The following is a 27,535-nucleotide window of genomic DNA, read 5'->3' as shown; positions in this document are numbered from 1 at the left end:
TGGTAGTCTAATAGAAATATAGTATTAGCAATTGCTACACAATTTTTCACTAATATGAAGATATAAAATTTACTTCATGCCAGTAATTTTGATAAAAAATCAACAGATTCGACATTTGGGCTTATTTGTGGAGTTTTGGTAGACCCATGCTAAAATTGTACTAAACTTTTAAAGCCTTAAGCTTTATAATGAAATTTTGTATTTTTTAAGCTAGATAAGTACATATTGTGACCACGAAGCACCCGGAAATTGTAATTAAATTCCCCGAGTGAATGATATTTCAAAAAAATGTATTTTGCTAAGTTGGTAGGACTGTCCTTAATGACTATGCCAAATGTGAGAGCAATCTGTCAACCAGTTTGTTAACAGCGCTTTCTTAGGTCAATTCATCTCAGTAGTGTGTTATCAAACAAAGAATTTGTCTCAAATTTTGTATTTCTAACCAAATTTCGTGTGCGGACTCGTTGCGAATGTTGCACAAGGCTTACGGTAATTTAGTTTTGTTAAAAGTACAAGCCTATGAATCACAAGCCGAAACATCGTTGAAGACATGACCCGTTCTGGATGACCTTCGACCTTTTAAACTGACGAAAATATTAAAAAGCAAAAGATATGGAGCTTGAAAATCGTCAAGTACTAGTGAGATGGTAAGACAGTTGAACATCTTTTGTCCGTTCGAATGGGTTTTGATGGACATTTTGGGTTTGAAAAGCGTTCTTGCTCGACTCGACCCAATAAAACTGAATTTTTTTCAAAAAGAGTACCGTAAACAGGGTTCTTTGGCCATGCTCGATTGTGCGAATTCCGATTCCACATTCATGGAGAGCATGATAACTGCTGATGAGACATGGATTTGTGAGTTCGACATGCAAACAAGTCAACAGACATCGGAATGAAGAAAAAAAATGAGCCGAAACCAAAAAAATCACGACAAAGGCGCTCTATGTTATTTTCGATATTCAGGTTTGGTACATCACAAATTTGTTCCGGAGGGACAGACAGTCAGTAAGGATTTTACATGATGATAATGCACCATCGCATCGAACCACAATTGTGACCGAATTTAAAGCCAAAAACGCTTTGAATACCATTGATTAACCACTCTGTTCGCCAGATTTTACCCCGCGTGATTTTTTTTTTTGTTCTCGAAACTGAAATTGCCCCTCCGTGGAAGCTGTTTTCAGTCGATCGAAGAGATAAAACAAAATTTGCTGAAGGAGCTGAAGTCCATTCCAAAGAGTGCTTATCAAAAGTGTTTAGAGGACTGAAAAAGTCGTTAACAAATGTAAGAGTATAAGTACATCTGGTGGGGATTACTATGAAGGCGATAAAATAAATATTGCTGAATAATTAAATAATTTGCGTTTTATCTACAACTACCGGGTACTTTTTTGTCACAATGTATGTATGATTGTACAAGAAGAACATCATGACTTTGGATTCAAAGAAGAGTCATAGAGTATTTTATTTTAAGCTTCCGGACGGGCAATACAAATCTCGTGTATTTTATTACTTTATAAATATTTTTTAAATAAAAACTGAAATCTTTTAGCATATTTTCAAGACCCTAATCTAAATTTTGACGAAATAATCGTTTTGATACCGAATCAACAGTTGAGTGGACTTATTGATGTATGCGTATTTCGAAAACCGAATTGATTAGAGCCTGTCGAAAATATAATTACTATTGCTATTTTGAGTTAAGCGGTATTCTTGTCTAGATGCATGAATTTCAGGTAATTTTTGAAGTGATGTAATAAAACGGTAATTCAAATTTTCCCTTTACCATCCATTTTTTCAGTACTTATTTAATAACATTAAAAGAACGCAGATAAAATAAAAAAATGAACAGCTCGGGTGGTCTAAAATAATTGGCCCGTGACTATACCCACGATTTGAACCCTCCTAACAATCTGAAACCAAAAAATATAAATGTGCGATTTTTTAGCATAGTATAATGTCTGAGTTTACGGAAAATTAGGAAAAAAATTCAAGAAATGGCGAAAGCCGGAAAAAATATTTACACTTTTTTGACTGTTTAGAATATTTTAAAAATAGCCAAAATTTAAATTTGGGTATATGGCTATGTCCAGACATCTGTATGTAGGCAAGTCTATACAGAAGACTTTCTAAACATTTCAAGTAAATCGATCTAATAGAACCTGAGAAATCGTGGGAATCGTTTTGAAAAATACAGTTTCGAAATAAAATCCACATAAAATTTCATTTCCTGCCGAACCTGTTTGGATTCCGGTTCAGCAAAATACCTATATCTCTGAAAATAATTTGAGTTAAAAAAACCTATATTATTAAATAGTTAAGCTTTTAAAATATAAAAATATATAGCTACATATATATATTTTTTATAGACTAAAATACCCTCCTAAGGAATATATTTTAAGCAGAACAGTTTTCACCCGAAAAGTGTACATTGTTAAGAACAAATGACATATCAAGCTCTCCTCTTTGTTATATGACCTCGTTTGTATTTTTTATACGTAATCTTTTTCTTTCAAAATTCCGATTTCATGAGCAGTGCGATAACACTAAAAGTTAAGATTTCGCCTTTTCGGCATTCCAATTAATTTTAATTATTAATTAATCATGCAATGAGCAATAAAAATTTCTAAAATGCTTATGACTTTGGCAAATTATTATTTTTATAATAATTAAGTTATGTATACTGGACGGCTTGCATGCCATACATACACCTACTATTCTTTTTTTTATAATATTTACTTTAAGACAAGGCTTTATATTTTTATGTATATTTTTTTATATAATAGAAATTTTGAAAAAACATAAAATTTTTTATAGATATGTTGGGCCAAGAAAAGCCTTGTCAAAAATTACAAAATTTTCAGTGTTTTTAACAAATATTTGTTATCATTTAAATGTTCAATAAGAAATATTATTTAAAAATAAAAATTATTATCACATATTTATTTTTTTGTATTTATTGTTTAAAATTTAAAATTATTAGTTTTGTAATTTCTGTATAAAAAAAATTTGGTTTGTTATATCCTGTATTCGAACTTATAAGTCAGCAAAGTCTTGCGTCTTGCGGTCAATAAAAATTTGGTCAGGCGATCAATTTCTTGCCAGTTCGGTGGGATGTCTAAGAGTGTGAGCTCCGAAGTGTTTAAGCATTGATCGTACAAACACGGAACAATGAAGAAAGAAGTGTTGAGATGTCTCTACCTTTTCTTCTTTCTTACAGCTTCTGCAGCTGGAGATACAGCATGGACGCTGATAGGGCAATGGCCTGTTAGAACCCCCACAAGTAGGAAAAGGCTAGCCTTACTAAAAGCACAGAGCTCACTGAATCTCTTGCGAACGATTTTGGGTCAAAAGGATCTATCGACAGCGCAACGATGTTAACCGAGCCTTAGCCAAGCTCCCGCCAAATCTATTAGTGACACACGAGGATAGAGGGGAGCACCGACCGGCTCCTATTCTATTGATAAAGGGGCTAGGAAACCCCTGATTCCCAGATATCTGTGATTCCCATGTGGCCTGGCACCAATATCTGTCCCAAGAGGTTACATGGGTTTACGGGTTTCAAAAAATCGATTTTTTATTGTCCTATTAAATTCTACAATACCTCTAGAATATTGTTGATCCTAGCAATAGTTTTGGAGATACAGCCTTGAGAATTTGTGCGCTCGAGGCTAGCTATGCTAAGCTCACGGAAATTTTAATTTTTTTGCAAAATGTCTCCTAAAATTCCAATTTTCAGTTTTTTTCCCTAGTCCAAATTTTAAGTAAAGGTTTTAACTAAAACACATATTTTTTCACTTTAGATGATCCTGTAAGAAGTTATCCTGCCAACGCGGGCGCATCTTTTTTTTTTCGAGGGGTCACCGGAAATGGCGTCGTAATGGCCGAGTTTAAAATATTTATTTTTTTATATGAGGAAAAAATATTGAGAAAAGACTGTTTTTTACCCGAGAAAACCCATGTAAACCATTAACACAATACACTTTCGGTATTAGTTTTCGCACAAAATTAATTTTATTTTCTTAATATATTAATAGTCTTGCAGATGGAAAAAAGCAAAACATCTTTTTTTAACTCCACCGTTAAGCCCTAGTCGATTTCTTGGTAGAAATTTCAGTTTCAGGACATTTACTTAATTATTTATAACTCTGTTATGTGTAGATAAAAGTTTTTGCAATATTTGACAATCTGACGAAATGGTAGCGAATTAAAAAGGTGCATTTTTGTTTTCAAGCAAAAAAAAAAACTGCAAAAATTTAAAAAAGAATTTAGAAGGCATTTATAAACATGGCGAGCTGTTTTGTGAATCAATAACAAATCACAGATTTCATATATCTTTTATAGTTTAGTTAGAATCGTGCTAAAACTAAACAAACGCACCACATTTGGGAAGCGGTGATCCGGCTTTGGTGCACAATATCTCAAAAAACCACATGATTTCGATCAAATCCTTTTAGTTATGTCTACATTAGAAGCAAAACAAACAAATAAAAAAAAATCAAACCGCGAAGGTAGACGACCCCATTGAATACTATTATTTATATCTTCTCAATTATCTTTTGATAATTTTCCATTACTATTAAATTAATTTTACGTACACCACTTTTTGATTTTTATTAATCGTTTAAATATTCGATTTTGTCAGCGGCAGATTTCCAAACACATTTCGACTTAAAATTGCGTACTCAAAATAGCATTTGATTTCACTGCTACGCGGTCACACAATTAATTTCTGCTTTTTGCACATGTAAGCAATTATTCGCAGCATCATTTAAGCGCTATTAAACGCGATATTATCCACTTAGAGCGTTCCCAGCGCATTGTCAACGAGCGCGTGACATGTGAAAAGTTCAACAATTTCATTGCCAGAACGATTAAAATGATTAATTGATTGCAATGAGCATTTCATCATCTTTGGAAGGCTTCTTATTGCTTTTGTTGTTTCGCCTTTTTGCTTTTTGCCGAATGCGCAACATTGTTGCGATGAGCGCAGCGCAGCGCCGGCTAAGCGCAGAGCGGCGCTACGCCGCAATGCCTATAAATAAATCAACGCGCGTGCGTTTGTGTGTGTGCATAGTTACTGTCGCGTATATACTTACAATATTTAACTACGCTACAATTTCGCTGCATTTTTTCGCTTCATTTCGATTATTATTTTTGAATTTCTAAAGAATTTCCGACGCTGCCGGCGGTGTACCCTACTCACCTACTAGATTTGTTGTTGATGACGCTGTATTTTTTATTGTTGTTGCTGCTGCTGCTGCTACGGCGCTCGTAGTTGTCGTATCTGTTGTGGCACCAGCTGCTGTTGCCGTTGTTGTTGCTGTGGTTGCAACGCTGCCGACAGTCGTTGGTGTTGCCATGTGCGGGCTACTCTTGATAAACCAGTTGGCCAAGTGTCGTTGACGTTCGAATTCGATACTACTGCGTTGCATTTCGGATAATTTCATGGAATCAGTCATTTCGCTAGGCAACAAAGCGATTTGAGCGCGCGCGCAAAAAAATCACAATAACAGCAAACACAAAAAAAATTGAAATGAATTCGTTAACTACGAGGAAACAAACAACAACAACACTTTTAATTTGCTTTTATTGTTTTGTTGTAGTAGAAGTTGTTGTTGTTGCTTACTGGGAGCAGCTGCCGTAAGGGTAGGGCGTGCACGCCTGCGCACAGCACAATGAAATGATCGCACACTGACACACGCACACAGTGAATGCGGTTTTATTTAACTTTTTTTAATTTTTGAATTTTTTTTTACTTTTTTCAATACTTTTTCAGCTCTGCTTCTGCTTAGCTACTGGAATGTTGTACGCACTACACTTTATTATTGTTGTTGCTGCCAACTTCACTGCACTTGCTTGCCTGAATTTGCTTTATACGCGTTTCACTTAGAAATTATTTTTTTTTATATTTTCTCGTGGGCACTTCGAAATCCTTAGGAAAATCACATTTTTTGTAGTTTTCACACTTCTATGCATTTTTTGCATTTTTTGCAGCTTTTGCTTGCGTTTGCTTTGCCTGCGCTTTTTGGATTATTTACACGCCCGTTTTTGGCCAAACCAAGCAGCACTCGTTGTCACTTGGTTCTATTCTAATTGACACTGTGCTAGCCTGTCAACTGCCGGCCCGTATTTGGCATGATCTACAGCCCAAAAGCACTGCGCGAACATACACACACAAACCGCTAATGACGGCGTAGACAACACTGCTGCTGACGACAAACGGCAACCGACGTAGCTACAAAAACACCTATATTGTATATATACATATGTATTTATATATACGTGACTATAGGTGAATCGCTAAGCGGAAAAATTCGCGTTGACGACCTTAACGACACGCGTGCTCGCTAACACTCGCCGTGCCAGACTCACGTAGACTGTAGACGCGACCCGTTCCGTTGGCGCGTCGAATGCAACTGCCGGCCAACGTCAACGCTAGCCTCATGCAAAGCTCCACACAGTTCGTTGTATGACTTTGCTTGTGTGCGCGTGTGTGTGTGTCTGCTCCAAACAAAACTCACAGCAACAACAATTGCACGCTTGTAAGCAACACTCCGCTATAAACAGTGAAGGCATGAACTGCCGCTGTGACTCAGTCAGTCAATCCCAACGTTCGGGCGTCATCGTCATCGACACAATCAACCAACGACATTTGTGTATATGTATGTATGCATGTAGTTAGGTGCGTTTGTTGTAAAATCGTTGACTGCGACGGCAACGGCGACGTTCAAATAAAATGAAACCAAAGCAACAAATGCCAAGAGCCAGTCAGTTAGCTGGTTAACTGAATGATTTTGCTTGCTTTCTCGCTGGCTTGGCTGGTTTGATTGGTGAGCGAGTGGCTTTATGAGTGCTGAGCACTACACAACAATGTGCTGAGTAGCCACACAATGTAAAAAGCAGAGAGCCAGGCCGGCAAACCGTTGTGTATATGACTCTTGTTGCTTGGCTAACTGGTGCGGAGGGGTTGATTACCTGTGGATATGACAAAGAAAAGCGAAAAAAAAAAACAAAAACAACATTAGTTATGTGCATACAGTTGTAATGTGTGTTTAAATACTCGTAATAATAATAAAAATAATTATTCTTATAATAACTCTAATATAACAATAGTTTGCCAGTTGTAATGGGTGAGTTTACTCCTAATGAATGCCTGCCGCTTGCTGAGCAGCGCGTCTTCTTTTTGTTGTTGGAGATATGTACAATGTGTTGGCAGTGTTTGTGGCGTATACTCACATGCCATAGTGTATAATACATACATGTAAACATACGTACATAAATATTTCCTATAATCGTGAGAGTATACATATACAGGTCATATACATAGAACAGGTATTTTGAACTTTTAGCACAGAACACTTATACCCTCAGTATCCGAAATATTGAACAATTTTTCTATAAAGTTACATATGTGGAAAATAATCCATTGATCATTCAGAACAGCTTTTCTTATACTATAAACTATGGATCTCAAATCGATTTCGAGCTAGCGAGTTTTAAGGCGAAGTTTAGCCTTTAGGGATTCTAAAAATTTTTTCGTCGGAATTTGAGATATTCGCATGAAATACACAGGTGTATTTCGATATTATACTAATTTTATATTACACTTTGTCTGAATACTATAACATACCATGTCTGTTGTATATCTCCAATATCACCAATTCAACAAATTATTCTGATTTTTAATTTTCCAGAAAAACTAAGTAGTAGTGTAATATCAAAAAAAATTTAATATTTTTTAGCTTTTGTTTATGGGAAAGGGTTGCCACTAAACAAATATATAAAGGTAATATACATATGTACATACATAAGAGTTTTTATTTAAGTATTGTAAAAATTAGCTTCTTAATACAATAAAAAAATATTTTTTATGGAAATTAATAAATAAAAAAAATATAATCAAAATTTAGTGGCAACTCGGTTTTTGTGAAAATTCTTGTTGAAGAAAGAAATTGATTTGCTTCGAATTTTTTTTTAAATTTTGATTTAAATCACTAAAATTAAAATTGGGTGGCAACTCGGTTTTATAAAATTCCTTGCTTCAATAGTAAACTGATTTGCTTTGAAAACCTTTTAGTATATTTTAATTTCAAGCACTAAGATCGTAAGTAGGTGGCAACTCGGTCTTTGTGAAATTTCTTGTTCCAAATGTAAACTTATTTGCTTTGAAAACTTTTTTATACACATATGTAGGTATTTTAATTTAAATAACTAAAAACGAAATTAGGTTCAACAATTTCCGAAACGGAAATGACAGCGTAGATACTATAATGGTTCTACAAGGCCATTCTTCAAACAGTTGGTTCATAAATTAATTATATACATATATGAGAAGCTGTGTTATAGGTGCCCAAATGGGTCAGTCGAATATTTTCGGTTCAGGCGCGTTAATTTCTAAAATTATAATATATAAGTCTATCGATCCTTAACCAGAGTGAACTCACATTCTTACTATTATTTATGATAGTTCAATGTTCTGTTACAACACGTTCGATTTTCACTTTTCTGGTAGAAGTCAGCATGCGGTAAGTAATACTTTAAGCTATTCTCAAGGTAAATAGAGAAAAGTTGTTCGTAAGCTGAGTGGTAGGCTGTCTAATAGGTCAGTTTCCTTCGGAACTTAGATTTTATTACAACTTGAATGAAATAATAGCAATTTATATATTTAAAGTGACAGCTCTCAGTAGTTATATTTGATTACCTCGAATTATATTATTAGTGAGTTTAGTGACCCATTCCCCAAGATAAATTATGTTTATAAACAAAAGGGAGGAAAGTGGACTTTGCATAAAAGTATTGATCCAAGAAGCCTCGAAACTTCAATACTTCCAGTAGGTTTAGTCGGATAGTTTACTTGCACTCTTTATAGCTCTTTAAACATATTTATTTGATTTTGATAGAATCCAATAAATCCTTAATTAACTTTTGAGTTTTCCATAACTTCCAAGTTCGCTATATCGAGCTCCCACTTCATTAAATTTCAAACGTGCTTCAATTGCTTCCTAACCATTCTGACAATAATAGTTTCCTATCACATTTTATGTTTACCTAAATGCTTAAGAGCTTAAAATTATTTCTAGATAATTTAGTTCACCGTAATTTATAGGTATATAGTAGGGTGTGCTTTGATACATTGTATATCGGTTGATAACAGCAAGAATGATATAAAACAAAAGGGTGCAAAAAAGGAGAAAAACACATTTAAAGCTTTCAAGCTTTTGGCGTGGAAAGCTAATGAAGGGATCAAGCAAGGATAAAAGAACGCGAGTTTTTAAATGCCTATGGAGTTTATTTGTGGGGAGTGAACCTGCAAGAGGAGTAACTATTGAATATAGATTTTGAAATTTAAATTTTTTGACTTAAGCCACTTTTTGAGGCAACCAGTATTTGTGTATGTATTGTGTCTTTTCAGCTAAAAGCAAAAATCGAAATAATTTATGGTTATTCCTGGTATTAGCTTAGCTGCGATCTCTTAAAGATCAAGCCTTTGTGTTTTAAAATTAAAAAAAAATAATTATTTTATATAGTTTTATTCAAATGTTTTGCAATATTTGGCATTCTGACACATTAAAGCAGGAAATAAAATTAATGCCACTTTGAGGGAGATAAGCAAAACACACGAAATAATAATAATAATAAAAAAATCGCAAAAAAATGAGCACGTTTAATCCGCACCTCCACCTACTATACATCAAATTATGTATATCCAAACATACATTATATACACATGTATGTACGTATATACACTTACGTGCACTGACATGCTCACCGATGACTGGCGATAAGCTTTCGCGCTGGCTGGCATTGCGCTGTCTCGCGGCAGCTGTTAAAGTGTGATAATCAAAAGCGGCCGACGTCACTGTCGCACGGGCCGTCACTCGGGCTGGCGCGTTGCTGTTCCTAGTTTTGTTGTTGCTGTTGATGGGGGTTTAGCTTAGCGGTGGCGTGTTGGGTGCCCTATTTCTAAATTACTCGCGCAAGCAACAAGCAATTGCTGGCGTCGTGTGGGGGAGGGGGAGCGTTGTTGGGGAGGGCGGTCTTTTGCAACGTACGATATCTATTTATGTACTTTCGAATACATAGTATGTGTAGGGTAAAGCATGTCGAGTACGTTGGAGCAAAAACGTGTGTACTTGTACTTGGGCCACAAATGTTTGCACATACAAACAAAGTGGCATACCCACCTACATACATACATACACACCTACAAACATTTAGTTTTGGTTTCTAACTCAATAATAATTATTGTTGTTCTTGTGGTTTTTTTTGTATTTTTTTCGTATTTATTGTTCTTGCTTCCAATTTATTTAGACCGCAGCAGACTCTGTGCTATATTTTGTTTGTTGTTGTTGTTACTCTTTTTCTAAAACGAGTATTTATGAATTATGACGTGCGCTGGCTTTCAAGTGTGCACATACTCGCTTACATACATACATACATATATACTAAATATGTGATTTTTATAGTTTGTTTGAGAGTTTTCTCTCTGGGCGATTCTACTTAATTAATGAGTGTGACCTTCAGAAAGTGTGGTGTGAAAAAAAACTAAATAAATAAATTAGATTTGAGGTACTTCATATATGTATGTATGTACTTAAGCTTGAAGTAGTTATTTACTTTTGAACTGCTTTTATTTTTTGATTGCTCCGTGTTTTCATTAGCCCTTAAAGCCAAGTCATCTAAGTACTCGTAAGCACATAATCGTTTAAGGTTAGATTTTGTAGGTGTTAATAAGAGTATGTGGCAGTTATGTGACCATGAGTGAAATTCAGCTCGAATCAGCTCTCTCAAAACGGACCGGCATTCTGAGTGGCCGAAGTGAGATCTCTATTGTGATCGTCTGCCTAACCTAACAAAAACTCTGTTGGCATTATTCCTTCTCTTCATTTTTGAAAATCTCTATATTGAGCCAAACACTCTTTGTTTAATTTCGGTCGATACTCGTATTACTTTTCTTCTTCCACCAGCTTTGGGGTTTATTAGAAATAATTTAGTTTATCGGAAATTACAAGTTTTCAAGCCCATCTCTGCTTAATTTTTATTGACAACATCTGCTCTTAAAGGCGGTTTTGGATATCAGCAGCTTTCCTACCAGCATGGCTTCTGCTAATATTATCACTTTGAGCTTGTGCTCAAGAATTTTATTATAACTGATCGAGTTTGTGTTTGAAATATATGTTTGTTGGCTATTTACCTTAAAGTTTCAAATAACAATCTAACAATTCTCATAGTCAAAGTCTCTGAGAGTCTATGGTCTTTTCTGTAATGTCGAATTGATTTTGATAGATTTTGTGAACGAGCTATTTAGTTTAAGGATTGGTAGCTACTAAAAATCATTTCGGCAATTTTGTCCCAATTTCAAACGAGGAGAGGATATGGGAAAGAATAAGGTTATTTAACCGAAATCACTCTTAGTGATGAGGAAACGTCAGCCTTAGCATATCAGCTTATTAATTTCGACCAGGGTCAAAATGATCGATCCACAGTATGTGGGAAAGAAAAACGGGTAATTTACCGAAACCACTCAGAGTTTTCCTGCGCGATCTGCTTTGTACTGGGGTCTCAGACCAGGAACAATGAGGAAAAGTCAGATCTAGTCTATAAGCTAAAGTTATGTTTCAGAAAATGAGCTGATGTACTAATTTATGTTGAGAGCTTTATCAATAACTATATCAAATACTGTTCTTTTTAGGTTTTAATGATACCTTTTTATCTGTCTTCTTCAAGTTTTCTTGTTGCTTACGGAATCACCATGTCAGAGCATTTAAACCGCTACCAACAGCTTGTAAAATATCATTTGAGTGAGCTCTAAAATTAATAAAATCTTAAGAGATGTTTTATTCCAAAAAGGAATCGATAATCCGCTCTCCTATTGCTCTAGCGTTGGACCTATGGATCTGTCGTGAGTTTGACAAGCGCTGGTAAACCACCAAAACTAATGTGGCTGTGAGACCCTTCCGGCTCAAAGTGGAACGCAAGAGGTCTGTTGAACAACTTGTTCTTAGCAAGCTTCATTTCGTCACCATGACGGGTGTTTTGACTGGTAAATAACCAATATGTTTACGTGCGGTGAAGTTACATATGTTGAATACAAATTACATGAGCTATATGAAAGAATGCAACTTGGATTTATCACTTTCTTGCCAGCATTTCAACTTCTGCCGCACTGAGGTTGAAACATTTCGATGGACACACTTTCGGCGAAGCTGGCGAAGTAACTGGGATTAATATGGTATTAGCCGCCTTAAGAAATTTGTGATAGATTCGTCGATCTAGTTCAGAAAAAAATTCATATCTAGAAGTTTTAGGAATTACAAAGTACCAGCGTTCACAGCTGTCCAAGTGAGATTATGTGTTATTCTTGTTGCGAAGATCAGTCCTACGAACTAATCTAATCTAACAAACCTTCCAAAAAGGTCAAAGTGTTAACCAAATCAAAATTCTTTAGTTATATCTCCCAGCTCTCACTTTCAGTTACATTTTCGGTTGATAGCTCTCATTTACATCTAAGGGATCGGTAGACTCAAATAGCTTTGATTACTTATTTCTATGATCTCATAGTACGGATGAAAATAAGTGGTGAGTAAAAAAACAGATTCCTTACAGATTCTTAAAAATTTTCTATTCTTAATAAAGAAAGCCAAATTCCATTACGAACGTTTTTGTTAAAGAACATGGTGACATGATTTTTGTTTTACTTAATTTCACAATTAAAATTTTATTGCATAGACTTTTCGCTGCCATTAACTTCTGTCGTCGTCGTCACTATGAATCACGGTTCGGCATATATAAAGTTGACAAACAAATATACAAGAGTATGTATGTATAATGTAACATATGTAAGCATGTGTTAACACATAGCAATGCAGGAGCATGAGATTATGTGTACATATGTATATAGTATGTATACGGCGTGTAAGCGCAGAGGAAGGTCAATAACGTGCGCGCATTTAGAACCAGTTGCCCACAGCGGTGGCAGGGGGCCAAGGCGGTGAAGTGCTAGACGCTAAAAAAATGTTTGCGCGCACACATTTACATATAAGTATAATGCGCTGAGTGTCAGGCCATAAAATAACTGAACCGCGCGGCGAGCAAGTGAAGAAGGCAACGAAAAAAGTGGAAAAGCACAACGCAAGCAATGCTCATATATGCGAGTAGACACGGCAGGTAGATAGGAAAGTACGCCGAAAGTAAACAATATAGCTGTGATTTAACGGTTCATTGGTATTATACAAAAAGAGGAGATAAAGAAGAGAAAAAAAAAAATACATTTAAGAATAAATACGAATGCGCAGCCGAGAATGCGCAATCAAATTAGTTAAGTTTTTTATTTGGTAACAATTGTGTAGGTAAAAGTATGTAGCCTAAATGAAGAAAGCTTCGTTGGGGGCGCACGAAAATATGTCGACGCAACGGAGGGGGACACACTTGTCAAAAAGCAACACATATGTACATATGCTATAAGTCCGCTGAAAGCTTGACAAATACACAAACTCAAATCAAGAAATTTCAAAACACTCTTAAATTATGCACCACCAACAACAATGACAACAACAGTAAGAGCAAACGGTGTCAGAAAACCCACAACATTCCAACCCCATGAATCGCTCCGCATGAAAGTCGCTTGAATGAAATGAAGCAGCGAAAAAAACTGAAATAAAGAATGAATTCAAATGAAATGATTTGAAATTCGTCGTTTTTGTTTTGTCGACTTTGTGGCTGCATTTCGTGGAATGACGTTTCTTTTTCATTTCTTGTTTATTTTTACCGCTTAGTTGCTCGGCTCACTTTTGACTTAAATGTGTGAGTAGTTGCCAACGGAGAAGACCTTGAAATTGACTTTGAACTACTGCTGTGTGTCTTCTCCGAAATGAACGTAAATTCAATTGCGTATCGAGTGCATTGGGTGAAGTCCGGTGATATATATGTTGTGCTTGTTGTTGTTATCATTAGTGTTATTGTTTGTGGGCATCGCATTGGGTGCGTAATCTTATCAGTGGAAGCCTACAAGTGGATTGACTAATATTTAATTTCGTTGAATATTTATTCGGAGATTAATTCAACGAATATGCGGAAGTGTGCGCCAATAAAGTCAAATACATATAGTCTAATATATGGGAGTGTTATCACTTAATGCTACAAACATATAGACGTAATTGTGTAAACATGTCCTAGCCAGCTGTTTGTTAATGGCTATTGATCTCAAGTGGTGAAATTAATATCGAACAAACTGTCAGATTTTATGGTGCGCAATAAATCAATACAAAATAGAGACAAAGCAGATAAAGAGAATATGCATAAATACAGAAATGAGGAACTACAACACTAATCTGTAATAAAATAAAAGGTAGAAAAAAAAATAAAATAAGTAAAAGTAAACAAATTAAATTAAAATAAATCTAATAAATTGTAATGAAATAAAGATAAAAATTAAAATTGAAGTTAAAAACAAATTATAATTAACATTAAGATTAAAGTAAAATAATAATTAAAATTTAAACTAGGATTAAAATTATAATAAAAATAAAATTATTCTAAAAATTAAAATCTAAATCAAAGTTAAAATTAAAATTAAAAAGTAATATTTAATTAATATTAAATTCAAATTAAAGCTAAAATAAATTAAATTTGAAACTTGAATAAAAATTAAATAATAATTAAAATATAATCAAAATTTAAAATAAAATTAATGTAAGAATTTAAATTTAATTTATATTAAAATTTCTTTAAAATTAAAATTAGGATTAAAATTATAATTAAAATAAAAGAAAAAGTAAAATTTAAAATAAAATTTAAACTAGAATTCAAATTAAATTTGTTGAAATTAAAAAAAAATAATTTTATTATTCAAATTGAATTGAAAATTAAAGTTAGATTTAAAATTGAAACAAAAATAAATTGAACTGGAAAGTAATTTAAAAATTAAAACTGAATTTTAATTTACATTATGATTAAAACTATAATTAAGATAAAGAAAAATTTAAAATTGAAAATAAAATATTAACCAGAATTTAAATGAAACCAAAATTGAAAAATTAAATTGAGAGTTAAATTCAAATTGAAGTGAAAATTAAAGTTAAATTAAAATTTAGAATTTAGATTTAAACTAAAATAAATTAAATTTGTAATAAACTTAATAATTAAAATTATAATAAATTTTAATTAAAATTAAACTAAAATTAAAACTACGATTCAATATAAATTAAAAATGGAAATATAATTGATATTAAAACTAAAAATATACTTTAAATAAAATAAAATTAATATTAAATAAAATTAGATAACAATATATCACACTTTACGATAACATAACATAACAACAAAGGCAAAAGGCGGTTATTTCGAGAATCTTATCTTGGCTTGGATACCACCATGGTCGTAAAGATCCTTTGCCGTAATTTTTAACCTTTTCTTTATAAATTTACGTAAAATATTAAGACGTAATATGCTCTGTTTCGCTTTCAAGCACAACATCTCGTGTTCTCTCTATTTCGTAAATGACCACCTTGAACGTATTAGATTGCTCTATACGCCGTTTATGGTTTCAAAATTATTTTAAATTAAGTTGTCCCCAATTCCAAAAGCCGAATTTCTTACTATAAAAATCCTCCACGAATTTGGTTAAAAATACAGACGTGCAGAAAAAGGAACTCTCAATAGGTTGACGCAGTTCATATACATACATATGTATGTATGAACGAAGGGTGTCTGAACTAGATACCGTCCAAGCTAAACTAAATAGTGAAAATAAAAAAACAGTCTGAAGAAAAAATGTTGAAAAAAACTCTGAACACGATTAATTCAAACAAGGATTGTCACAGGGTGTAAGGTTTGAGCTCTAGAATCTAAAAACAAACAGAAAACACAAATTGTTGTCAAAAGTCAACTATACCCGGTAGAATGTTATCGAAATTGGGTAAATGCCATAAAAAAGAAGAAGAAAAAAATTAATATCTACAAAAAGAATATTTTAAATATTATGGACTATTTTAAATACTATATATAGTATTATGTCTTGGATTTATTGAAATAAAGTTGGTTCTAAGTACTCGGAACATTCGACAAAATACTTAAGAGCTCCAATCTTACTATAGAGGATAGCACTGATAGAGTGTATGCCATCTGATATGAGATTTAAAACTATCAACACTCAACAGTAAAATCAAAATATAGTTGATTGCGTAAGAGCTTTGATGATTTATAAGTTTTTCTTTGGGGTGTAACCACGTAGACAATACCATTATAAATAGATATAGGCGCATGTAAGTATCATTATAATTCGCAACATTAAAAGTACGGAGATACAATATTATTTCGATATACATAGCTACACCTTTTCAAAGCGCAAATACTATATATAATTACTTTCTTACTCATATACACCTATGAAAAAAGTAAGAAGCACAGTGGGACATCACACACTAGTATGCAATTTCGAACAGAGAAATCTAACTTTCTTAGTGATTAGTGTTGAAAATAATGCATTAAAAACAAACAATTGAAATACTTTTTAAATTGAATTCAAATTTGTGTTATGAATCCCGAAAATCTAAAAACTAAATATTTATTAAAACAATTTTTGGAAGTTCTAATCTCAAATTTCCCCTTTATTGAAATATTAAAAACAAAGTTTTAACCCCAATCAGCGCATTGAGATATTAAAAACCAAATTTTCAATCACAAACACCGGATATAAAAATTAAAATTTATTTTTTGATCCCAAATAGCGGATAGAGAAATGAAAAAACGGATTAAAAATAAAAAAGCAACGCGTATACCATGGCTACAACTTCAAATAAAAAATATATTTTTAAATCTACTATTTACTTCCGGTTCTTCCATTTCAAACTAAATCTGGCACGGAGCCATCATATTCAATACTTTAGAACAGTGGTCGGAAAATTTGAGATATAAGCCATGATATCGGGTGATTTTTTTGAGGTTAGGATTTTCATGCATTAGTATTTGACAGATCACGTGGGATTTCAGACATGGTGTCAAAGAGAAAGATGCTCAGTATGCTTTGACATTTCATCATGAATAGACTTACTAACGAGCAACGCTTGCAAATCATTGAATTTTATTACCAAAATCAGTGTTCGGTTCGAAATGTGTTTCGCGCTTTACGTCCGATTTATGGTCTACATAATCGACCAAGTGAGCAAACAATTAATGCGATTGTGACCAAGTTTCGCACTCAGTTTACTTTATTGGACATTAAACCAACCACACGAATGCGTACAGTGCGTACAGAAGAGAATATTGCGTCTGTTTCTGAGAGTGTGGCTGAAGACCGTGAAATGTCGATTCGTCGCCGTTCGCAGCAATTGGGTTTGTGTTATTCGACCACATGGAAGATTTTACGCAAAGATCTTGGTGTAAAACCGTATAAAATACAGCTCGTGCAAGAACTGAAGCCGAACGATCTGCCACAACGTCGAATTTTCAGTGAAAGGGCCCTAGAAAAGTTGGCAGAAAATCCGCTTTTTTATCGACAAATTTTGTTCAGCGATGAGGCTCATTTCTGGTTGAATGGCTACGTAAATAAGCAAAATTGCCGCATTTGGGGTGAAGAGCAACCAGAAGCCGTTCAAGAACTGCCCATGCATCCCGAAAAATGCACTGTTTGGTGTGGTTTGTACGCTGGTGGAATCATTGGACCGTATTTTTTCAAAGATGCTGTTGGACGCAACGTTACGGTGAATGGCGATCGCTATCGTTCGATGCTAACAAACTTTTTGTTGCCAAAAATGGAAGAACTGAACTTGGTTGACATGTGGTTTCAACAAGATGGCGCTACATGCCACACAGCTCGCGATTCTATGGCCATTTTGAGGCAAAACTTCGGAGAACAATTCATCTCAAGAAATGGACCCGTAAGTTGGCCACCAAGATCATGCGATTTAACGCCTTTAGACTATTTTTTGTGGGGCTACGTCAAGTCTAAAGTCTACAGAAATAAGCCAGCAACTATTCCAGCTTTGGAAGACAACATTTCCGAAGAAATTCGGGCTATTCCGGCCGAAATGCTCGAAAAAGTTGCCCAAAATTGGACTTTCCGAATGGACCACCTAAGACGCAGCCGCGGTCAACATTTAAATGAAATTATCTTCAAAAAGTAAATGTCATGAACCAATCTAACGTTTCAAATAAAGAACCGATGAGATTTTGCAAATTTTATGCGTTTTTTTTTTAAAAAAGTTATCAAGCTCTTAAAAAATCACCCGATATTAACTTTGTACACATTTTTAATTAAAATATCAGGATTAAAAGTTAAATTTTCAAAATTAAATTTTTAGTTTATAATTCTAATTTTGTAATAAAAATAAAATTTTCAAATTTGCTCCCCAAAATTGAAATTAAAAAATTGAAAATAAAATTTATGATTAATTTTTTTAATTAAGATGTGTTTTTGCATAATTGAAAATCATATTTTTGAACAATTATTCTAATAAAACATTTTTTAAATTAGATTTTAGAAACTTTGATTTGTAATTTTCCATAAATTTTTTTCTTATTGAACAATTTTCTGAAATTAAATTTTTAATTTCCCATAACAATTTCTATGGAGGATCTTTTCCAACAACAATAAAAATAATCGTTAAAATATTTGTATTTGTTTTCTTACTAAAATTATATTTTTTTTTCAAAACCCATTTCAGAAAGGCGTGATCTGTAACCAATAAATTCCACCTGCTTGACCAGCTAGTTGCACTGTGCATCAAACGCGCCAACTACAGCTGTGTGTGATGGGAGCGCACGGTGACGGCAAACATGTCATTGCCATTTTAAGTGATGCACGAAGCACATAAACTTTAAATATTCCTACTTATGAACACGTTATTCAAAAGTACTTACTTATAGCACACATGCATACATCCATACAAATGTAGGTAGTTAAATACAAATATAAACAATGCAAAGTGGGAGTTGGACGCATATACAAGCACACATATGTATATGAATTGTGACAAAATAGTACCCGGAAATTGTAAAAAAATATTAAATTATTCATGAATATTTATTTTGTCGCCTTCAAAGTAATAATCAACAGATGTAATGCCAACGATTTTTCCAGTCCTCGAAACACTTTTCATAAGCATTTTTTGATTCTTCTCAGCGAATTTTGTTTTATCTCTTCGATCGACTGAAAACGATTCCATTCCGATGTTTTTTGACTTGTTTTCATGTCAAACTTATAAACCCATGTTTCATGAGAAGTTATAATGCTCTTCATGAATGTAACTCGCACGAGCAAGCATATTCAAAGAGACATGTTTATGGTACTATTTTTAGAAAAATTCTTCTTTATGACGAGTCGAGAGCAAGAATAGATATCATACCCAAAATATCAATCAAAAAAATTCGAACGGACTTGCGAGAGATGTCGAGCTCATTTACCATCTCCCTAACACTTGCCTGACAATTTTCAAGCACCATATCATTCACTTTAATAATACTTCCATCTGTTGAAGTGGTCGAAGGTCGTCCAGAACAACGCATATCTTCAACGACCTCTCGACCGTCTTTAAAAGCTTTGTACCACTTAGGCTTGTGTTATTGATAAAACTGAGCCTTTTTAAGTCTTTTCCAATATTCGAAATGATTCGCATATGAAATTTGGTTGGAAATATAGTAAAGTTACAGAAATTTTTTGTTTGATAACGCACGCAACGCACTACTGAGGTGTACTGACTTAAGCAGCTGCTGTAACCAAACTGGTTGACAGATCGCGCCCAAATTTGGCGTAGTAATTAAGGACACCACCAACATAGCAAATTTAATTACAGTTTCCGGGCGCTTTTTCGTCACAATATATTATACGTGCGTTTTATTAGCCTTTACAAGGGTTTGTGCAAATTTACGGTACAATATTTATCCACATTCAAATATAAATATATAATATTTGCATTACAATGCATCATGCGCTGAATATGACGGACGTGCTGCTCCTCCTCGCTATGTACATATGTACATATATAATATATATGCAAATATACATACATATATGGTGTGTGTTAAAACAAGTGTTTGTGCACATGTAACAATGAGGTGTAGTCTTCTTTATGACTTTGTATAGGCGAATCTTTGCAATTACGTAATTGCATTGGTGCATTAAACGTCAATTTATTTTATTTTTTGGTATTCAATGTTTTTGTTGTAAAATCGGAAAAGCTTGGAGTGATTGCATAAAATTTATTTGTAGTCACTATGAAGATTGTTTCCTTAATCAGTTCAACTACTGTGAGCAAAAACTAGTAAGACTTTGTTCATAATTTTAAAATTCTTAATTTATTCTTCAAAAGCTATATCATCCCCTTTAAAGTAATCCCCCTTGACCCCCCTTTACACTTTTTTTCAACGTTCTTTGCAATCCTCAAAACAGTTGCAAACGTTAATTTCCAGAGTATCCTTCAATTCAAAAAGACTAACTCGACTAGTCTAACATTCTGAACGTTTGAGCATCAGAAAATCGATTTCACACACAAAATTTAATACTTCTTTGCTGAATAATTTCCTTCCTCGGAAGAATCGCCGAACTGTACTTCAGAAAGATAAGGGTATAATAAAGACTAAGGATTATTTTGTTCAGAAATTTGGCACAGATGTCCCTGACGTTCATATCAACCAAAAAAAATTATTTCGACAAATGGGTTCTCGCGCGAAATTTAAATTAAGAAGTCTTACTATTTTTTGCTCACAGTGGTAAATTACAATTGGGGTATTTATAAAACATGAACCCGCTTTAATTTAATATACTATATTTCTTAAACTTTTACAGTTTTTTCGAATTTTTTTCTATCTTTGTCTTAAGTAGCTTTCTTAAATAAGTTCCAAACACTCACATTTTTTTTTCTTATTTAAAACATTAATACTTTTCACCTCTAGACTAAATATTGCAACAGAATGCTAATTTTTAATAGAAAATTCTGATTTCAAATATTCGATTCTTTAAGAAAGTCTGCAAATGTTTTATTTGCTGAATCCTTTACTTTCTGATAATTTAATAAACTTATACATTACTATGCCAAATTTTCTAAAAAAAAGAGGCAGAATACTTGATCACCGGTTCATTAAAAAAAATATTGGATTCCCTTAATTCCGTATTAGGTTTCTAAAAGAACCTCAGAAAAAGTGTTTCTGAAGGTAAGGAAGACTTTTCTGCTTAACATTATTTCAAATTCAGAATTAAAAAAAAAATTATTACTATAGATGAGTACATATAATGATCGACAGACTCGTCAAAGTTTGAATTTCTGAAAAAATGTCTGCTTCTCTAAAAAGTAGATAAAACTTTCGAAATTATTATCAAAAATCTTAATTCTTCAATATCTGAAAATTATATTTAAAAAGGTCGTATAAAATTTCGTGGCGAACGGTCCAACTGTTTCGCAGAAAATTTCTAAACATTTAATTTTTGGCGAATTTTCCTTAAACAGAGTTGCCGCAGACTTTATCAGTTAACGAGTTACCACCTTCAAAAAAGATTTCTCTTAAAAAGAGTTCGCATAGGTGTTAAATTACATATACTTCTCTAATTGTAATTGTTTAAAATGTTAGCTGAATTGAGAGATCAGAAGATATCTACTTTTATATCCTGAATAGAGTATATTAAGGATGCCACGAAGATTGTACCAACCAGAAGGAAATGTCGAAGACCCTGTAAAGTGTATATATAAATAAATAGCGCGACGAAATACATTAGTCGATTTAGTCATGGCCGTTTGTTCGTCGGTCTGAATATACCTAGTTCCTCAGTTTTTGAAATATCTGATTTTTTGTACAAGCATTTTTTCCCAAAGAAGCTGCTCGTTTGTCGGAACCTTCTATACCGGACCACTATATCGAAAAACTGCCTTATAAATTGAACGATCGGAATTAAGTCTTTATATGGCGAAATTTCTTAATTGATGAGATATCTTCATGAAATTTTACTTGAATTATTATTCAAAGCAGTGGTGCAACCTACGTAGAAATTGGTCAGATCGAACGATTACAGCATATAACTGCCATACAAACTGAACGATAGAAATCAAGTTTTTGTAAGGAATCTTTTGTGTTTGCGTTCGGTGCAACCGAAGGTTTTTTGTGTTTTTTTTTCAATTTCAATAAGTTATTTCTTAAAAGGAGTTGCCGGTTTTTTTTAATAAATATATTCTTTTTTTTTACATTGGAACAATAAATCAAAAAAAAAAAAAAATAATAATAATAAATGAGACTATCTTTATTAGAATTTTACGAGCTACGACAATTTCAATTATTTTATTCTGCAAATTGTAAATTGAAATTTTTGTATGTGGACAGTATTAATCACAAATGGTTCGAGAAGTTCAGTCAGTTACCTTTTACTTTTACTAAAAGGGACATCATTATTAGGCCAAGCGCCTAAAATGCCTTATTCAATATGCTAATGTGATTATAAAAAATCAGAAAAGTACGCAAAAAATATGTGTGACTAAGGCAAATTTTTCGTAATCTTCAATGATTACAGAGAAAAATTCAAATTTTATACTTCCTAATAAAAATGGAATCACCAATAAACACTATGCAACCAACTGAATAAATTTCAAGAAAAAAAAAAAAAAAAACATAAGCGCCTAACAACAAGCGAAGTGGGCGCCTATTGATTTTATTGAGACTCTTTCGAAATTGAGAACGTGCACAAAACCAGCTGCGACTGAAAGAAATTTAATAATTAACAAATAAAAAACAAAAACAGAAAAGGAAAAGGAAAAAGACTAAGAATTAGAGAACAAAATCAAAGGCACACAAACAGCAGCAACAGCAACAACAACAATTTAAATCAATGAAATTCGCCCGTTCATATGTTTTGCCACCTGACAACTGAAAACAGCTGACAACGTGACGTCAATATAAATTGCCGCAGAATAAGCTACAACAAAGTGCAGGTAGCGAGCAGTCAGTCGTGTGCGCGTGTGTGTGTGCGTGCGCGTGTATAAGTATGCACTTCGATACATATGGTAATCAGAACGGGCAATGCAATAACCAAAGTAACAACAAGAATAGCAACAGCAGGCAAATAATTGATTGACTGACTGACTTGACTCTATTTTGTCGTACGAGACTGCTTACGCTCGCTGCATGTTAATGAGCCCAACGGCGCGTAATAAATAGCGAAATGTGATTGAACGTGCTTTAGTATTTTCGTATTTTAATGCGAACAAAATGCCTAAAAGAAGTGTGGTGTATGCCTGAAGGTGGGCGGTCATAAAACTTTTGTACACACATACATAGACACATACTTGTAGGCGCAGCAGCGATTGCCGGGCGAGCGGCTTCATTTGGCAGGTGCCACATTTGAATTGTAAAAATTTTGTAATGAAAGCAAAGTAATTTCGGTGACGGACGCCTTTGACGTGCGGCATATGCAGCGCTGTTCGAAACGAAATTGAAACAAAATAAAAGTAAGGAAGAGCTAAATTTGGGTGTAACCGATCATTTTATACTCTTAGCGTAGTATCGACCCGATTTGATCTGTTAAATATTATCATGCTACATGCAAAAAAATGTTCTCTAGATTCCATTAAGATGCCTCTCATACAATCACCAATCATATGGAGTAAAGTCAGCCGGTTGTTCGAAAATCCTGACATTAGTTATATGGCGGTTCCCTCAAATTTTCGCCCAATTTTATTGTTTGTCGGTATAAGAATCCAAGGAATAGTACTTGAGGTTTAAATTTTAATGTGATCATGTGAACAGTTTGGTTGGATTTGTAGAATAGAATTCCATACTCTAAAGACATTATTGGTGCAAAGTCTTATCCCGTTATACAAATTGATTCTTGATTTATACACTCGAAAAGAAAGAATCAGATGGAATTAAAATTATGTTATATGGAAAGTAGGCGGTGCCAAAACAATCGTCTGATTTTATACCTTTAAAACCAGGTTAAGTTAACCAGAACTTAAATGACAAATGGCTGTTGACTAGACATTGAGAAAAAGGTCATTAATAAATAACCAAATAGTAGGAGAGTTGCCAATTTTTAACTAATATAAGTATACTTTGGAAAAAAGGACCACCTGGAGACTTTACAATTGGTAGGCCATTGAGAAGCAGATCCCTCTCTTGATGATTACGTTATATGAGTCTGCTATCTTACACATCCAATTACAAGGCGCACAAACATGACAAACGATGACGAATCGAGATGAGAAATCACTCGAATCATTAGAGAGAACTGTTGCCGCAAGGTCTTTGGAGTCGTCTGCATAAGCTTTGATGATTATGGACACTCGACCTATATAAGCTCTACGTCACGTATACATATGGAAGACGAAAGGCTTATACGATTCGAGGTCAATGGACGGATAACGGAAGCCAGGGCGCCCACGCAACTAACGGAAAGACCAAGAACGTGGGGACCTGTTTGCACTTGGTATGTACAACTTGCATGACCAGGCAAAATATAGAAGCCACTAACAAAGTTTTGTCTTCCCGACCCAGACCGACCCACGGTTGTAGTGCCAAAGAGGAAAAAAAGACACTTTTATAAAATAGTTGGCAACCTTCGGAAGTTTTTTTTTCAGGTCCAAGTGGAAATTTGAAATATTTAACATTGATAGCAAATTAATTTTTTAATTAATTGTATAACATATGTATAAGTAGTATGTGAACATGTGAACTTATCATAAATTCTGTGATGTATAAAAATTGGTGGTAGCTCTAGCTATTTTGATTTTGAAGCATCTAATAATTTTGAATTACATTTGGAATAACTGGCATTTCAATTCCTTCGTCTAGAGCAGAACAATTTACCTCCATATATTTCTTTTATAAATATAAGAGGGTGGCAACTCTTATAAATATATAAACTTTGTTGAACACTCAGTTTGTGAGGAAGATTAAAGTTAAGGGTCTTCTAAAATGTACCCGCTCAGTTCAACCAGCTTCACTTTCTCTTCTTTAATGGCATAGACACTGCCTACGCTGCTATAGCGGAGTTAACAACAGCTCAATTTGTCGCCAATTCGAGATATCAAGTGCAGCCAGGTCGATCCGAGGTTGTTTTCTTATTTTTATTGGTAAGGTTTTTTACGTACATAACTTTGAAGTTGTAGATAATTTCGTCTATTTAGGAACCAGTATTAACACCACCAACAATGTCAGCCTGGAAATCCAACGCAGGATTGCTCTTGCCAACAGGTGCTACTTCGGACTGAGTAGGCAATTGAGAAGTAAAGTCCTCTCTCGACGAACAAAAGCCAAACTCTATAAATCGCTCATAATTCCCGTCCTGCTATATGGTGCAGAGGCTTGGACGATGTCAACAACTGATGAGTCGACGTTGCGAGTTTTCGAGAGAAAAGTTCTGCGAAAGATTTATGGTCCTTTGCGCGTTGGACACGGCGAATATCGCATTCGATGGAACGATGAGCTGTACGAGATATACGACGACATTGACATAGTTCAGCGAATTAAAAGACAGCGGCTACGCTGGCTAGGTCATGTTGTCCGAATGGACGAAAACACTCCAGCTCTGAAAGTATTCGACGCTGTACTCGCCGGGGGAAGCAGAGGAATAGGAAGACCTCCACTCCGTTGGAAGGACCAAGTTCGAGTTCGAGTTCAAATGCATGTTTTTGGCTACCTAGAAAGAACTTGTTCTAAGACAAGAAGTCGTGAGGCTTATGTAAAAGAGTCGTTTCTGGCCACTCTCAAGTGAAAAGCGCTTAGAGAACTTTCCTCACTTGCGTGAACTTTTACGTATGGCCCCATCCTCCAGCTACATCAGTTTATCTTTAAATTGTTTTTTCTGAAAACATTTTTATCATTTGCTTAAGTGATTAGCTGGGGACAAATAATCCGATGGCTGGGTTTTTTCGAAAGAAGATAGAGTAGCTGCAGCTGCGCAGCAGCGGAATTTTCTTCAAAAATTTTGCTCTATATTCCTAAAGTATGAAAACATCTGCACTTAAAATGAAAAGTACAAAAATTAATAGAGAAAACGGTAGAAAAACTACAAGAATTTCGCCTTAATTTGGAAGAAAAATTCCACTCATTCCATACAATGTTCAGTAATTTACTAGCCTAACCTCAAAAATATTGCGCATTAAGAAGCTGTAAAAAAATTAAGGCACAATTCGAAATAAAATTCATATTACGGACATAAACGAAATTTTGTTGCACCTACAAGTCGTACAAGTTGCACCGATGACGCGCGCCAGTTCGCCATTAAAATGCAAATGCTCATTTGCACTTTTCTAGTCGATCACTTTGCAATGCGCACACCGCTGCGATGTCGACGGCGACAATGTTGAGTCTGAGTCTGGAAGGCGCGAGCGAACACCATGTTTATGGGTAATTAAATATTATATGCGGCACCGTTACCCCGCGATTTCCGCAGCAAACACACAAACACACGCATACATATATACATACTTGCATGCATACATGCATTCATATATACACCTATACACATACTATATATGTGCATACCGCACAAAAATCCGTCATTGCAACGCTGACAGCTGAGTTGTGGATGGGCGGCTATAACCGGAACTGACGTGTTTGTTTCGCTAATAAAATTGCCGTCAAATTCGTTGCGCTAAATACACGCTTTTGATGAGTGAATTTATAAAGATTTTTAATTGTCGGTAATTAAATGAAATGAACCAAAATTGACTGGAACACTGAAATCGAAATCGAAATCCGCACAAAGTAAATATATGAGCCAGTAAATATATAGTCATGTAAATGTGTTGGTGTTAGTGTAAATAAAAAGTCAAGTGAATGTAAATATTTATGAAACGAATGCATGCAATCAAAGTCATTTCGCTCTTTGTTTATTTACGATTTTGCAATGTAATTTTATGGACTTTAATTACAAACAGAAAATAGGAAATGAATTATAATGCAGAATAATCAAAAATGTAAATGCATATTTTTTTTAGCAAACCTTTTTTGCTGCCAAAAGCATTATTCACTTTTACTGAGAGAATTTAACCTTTAAATTGAGGATTGAGTTTTAAAATGCGAATTCTACTGTTAAGAGACTTGATGTTAAAGTAAGGGAGCCTTCTGCAGGCAGAAAGGTGTCCAACGGCGAGAAATGTACTTATGCGTAAAATTTTCTCAAATCCAAAAAAAAAAATACAAATTTATTATTTCTAAGTATGAAGACAGGTAATGAACGAATTACGAGTCTATACTTCAACTTTTAACAAAATGGCGGTAGAAAAATTTTTTTTTGACAAAGACAAATTGCTTAAAAATCGAAATTATTATCCAAAATCTTTTTTTTTTAATCATTACTTGACAAATATATGTCTAAGAAGGCCGTATGAAAAGTTCGAGTCCATCGGTCCAAGATTAGTGGAATTTTTCCTCATTGACGCTGAAGCACAAGCGTTTCGATATTCTTATAAATACGCTCATATCTACGATACTATTTGCCGGATCAACTCTAAATTTCCGAACAATATTCTTACTTATATATGCAGCCTATGTATATATGTTTGTATATGACAAATAAAAAATAAATCTTGTATAAATCACAAGTGAAATG

The 27,535-nt window shown here is 34.0% G+C and overlaps 1 protein-coding gene across 3 annotated transcripts in view; it reads right to left on the bottom strand.

Moving 5' to 3' along the window:
* Positions 1–27,535, bottom strand: part of LOC126751974 (uncharacterized) — a 297,586-nt gene that overhangs the window by 22,569 nt on the left and 247,482 nt on the right. For all 3 annotated transcript variants that reach the window (XM_050462481.1, XM_050462483.1, XM_050462482.1), the window contains one exon: positions 5,207–6,978. In XM_050462481.1, coding sequence (XP_050318438.1) covers positions 5,207–5,462 — 256 coding nt within the window. In that variant the 5' untranslated portion in view covers positions 5,463–6,978. The remainder of the gene's footprint in view (positions 1–5,206; positions 6,979–27,535) is intronic.

The sequence above is a fragment of the Bactrocera neohumeralis genome, chromosome 3, assembly GCF_024586455.1.
Source record: "Bactrocera neohumeralis isolate Rockhampton chromosome 3, APGP_CSIRO_Bneo_wtdbg2-racon-allhic-juicebox.fasta_v2, whole genome shotgun sequence".
NCBI lineage: Eukaryota > Metazoa > Arthropoda > Insecta > Diptera > Tephritidae > Bactrocera > Bactrocera neohumeralis.
This window is presented reverse-complemented; position numbering and strand designations above follow the sequence as displayed.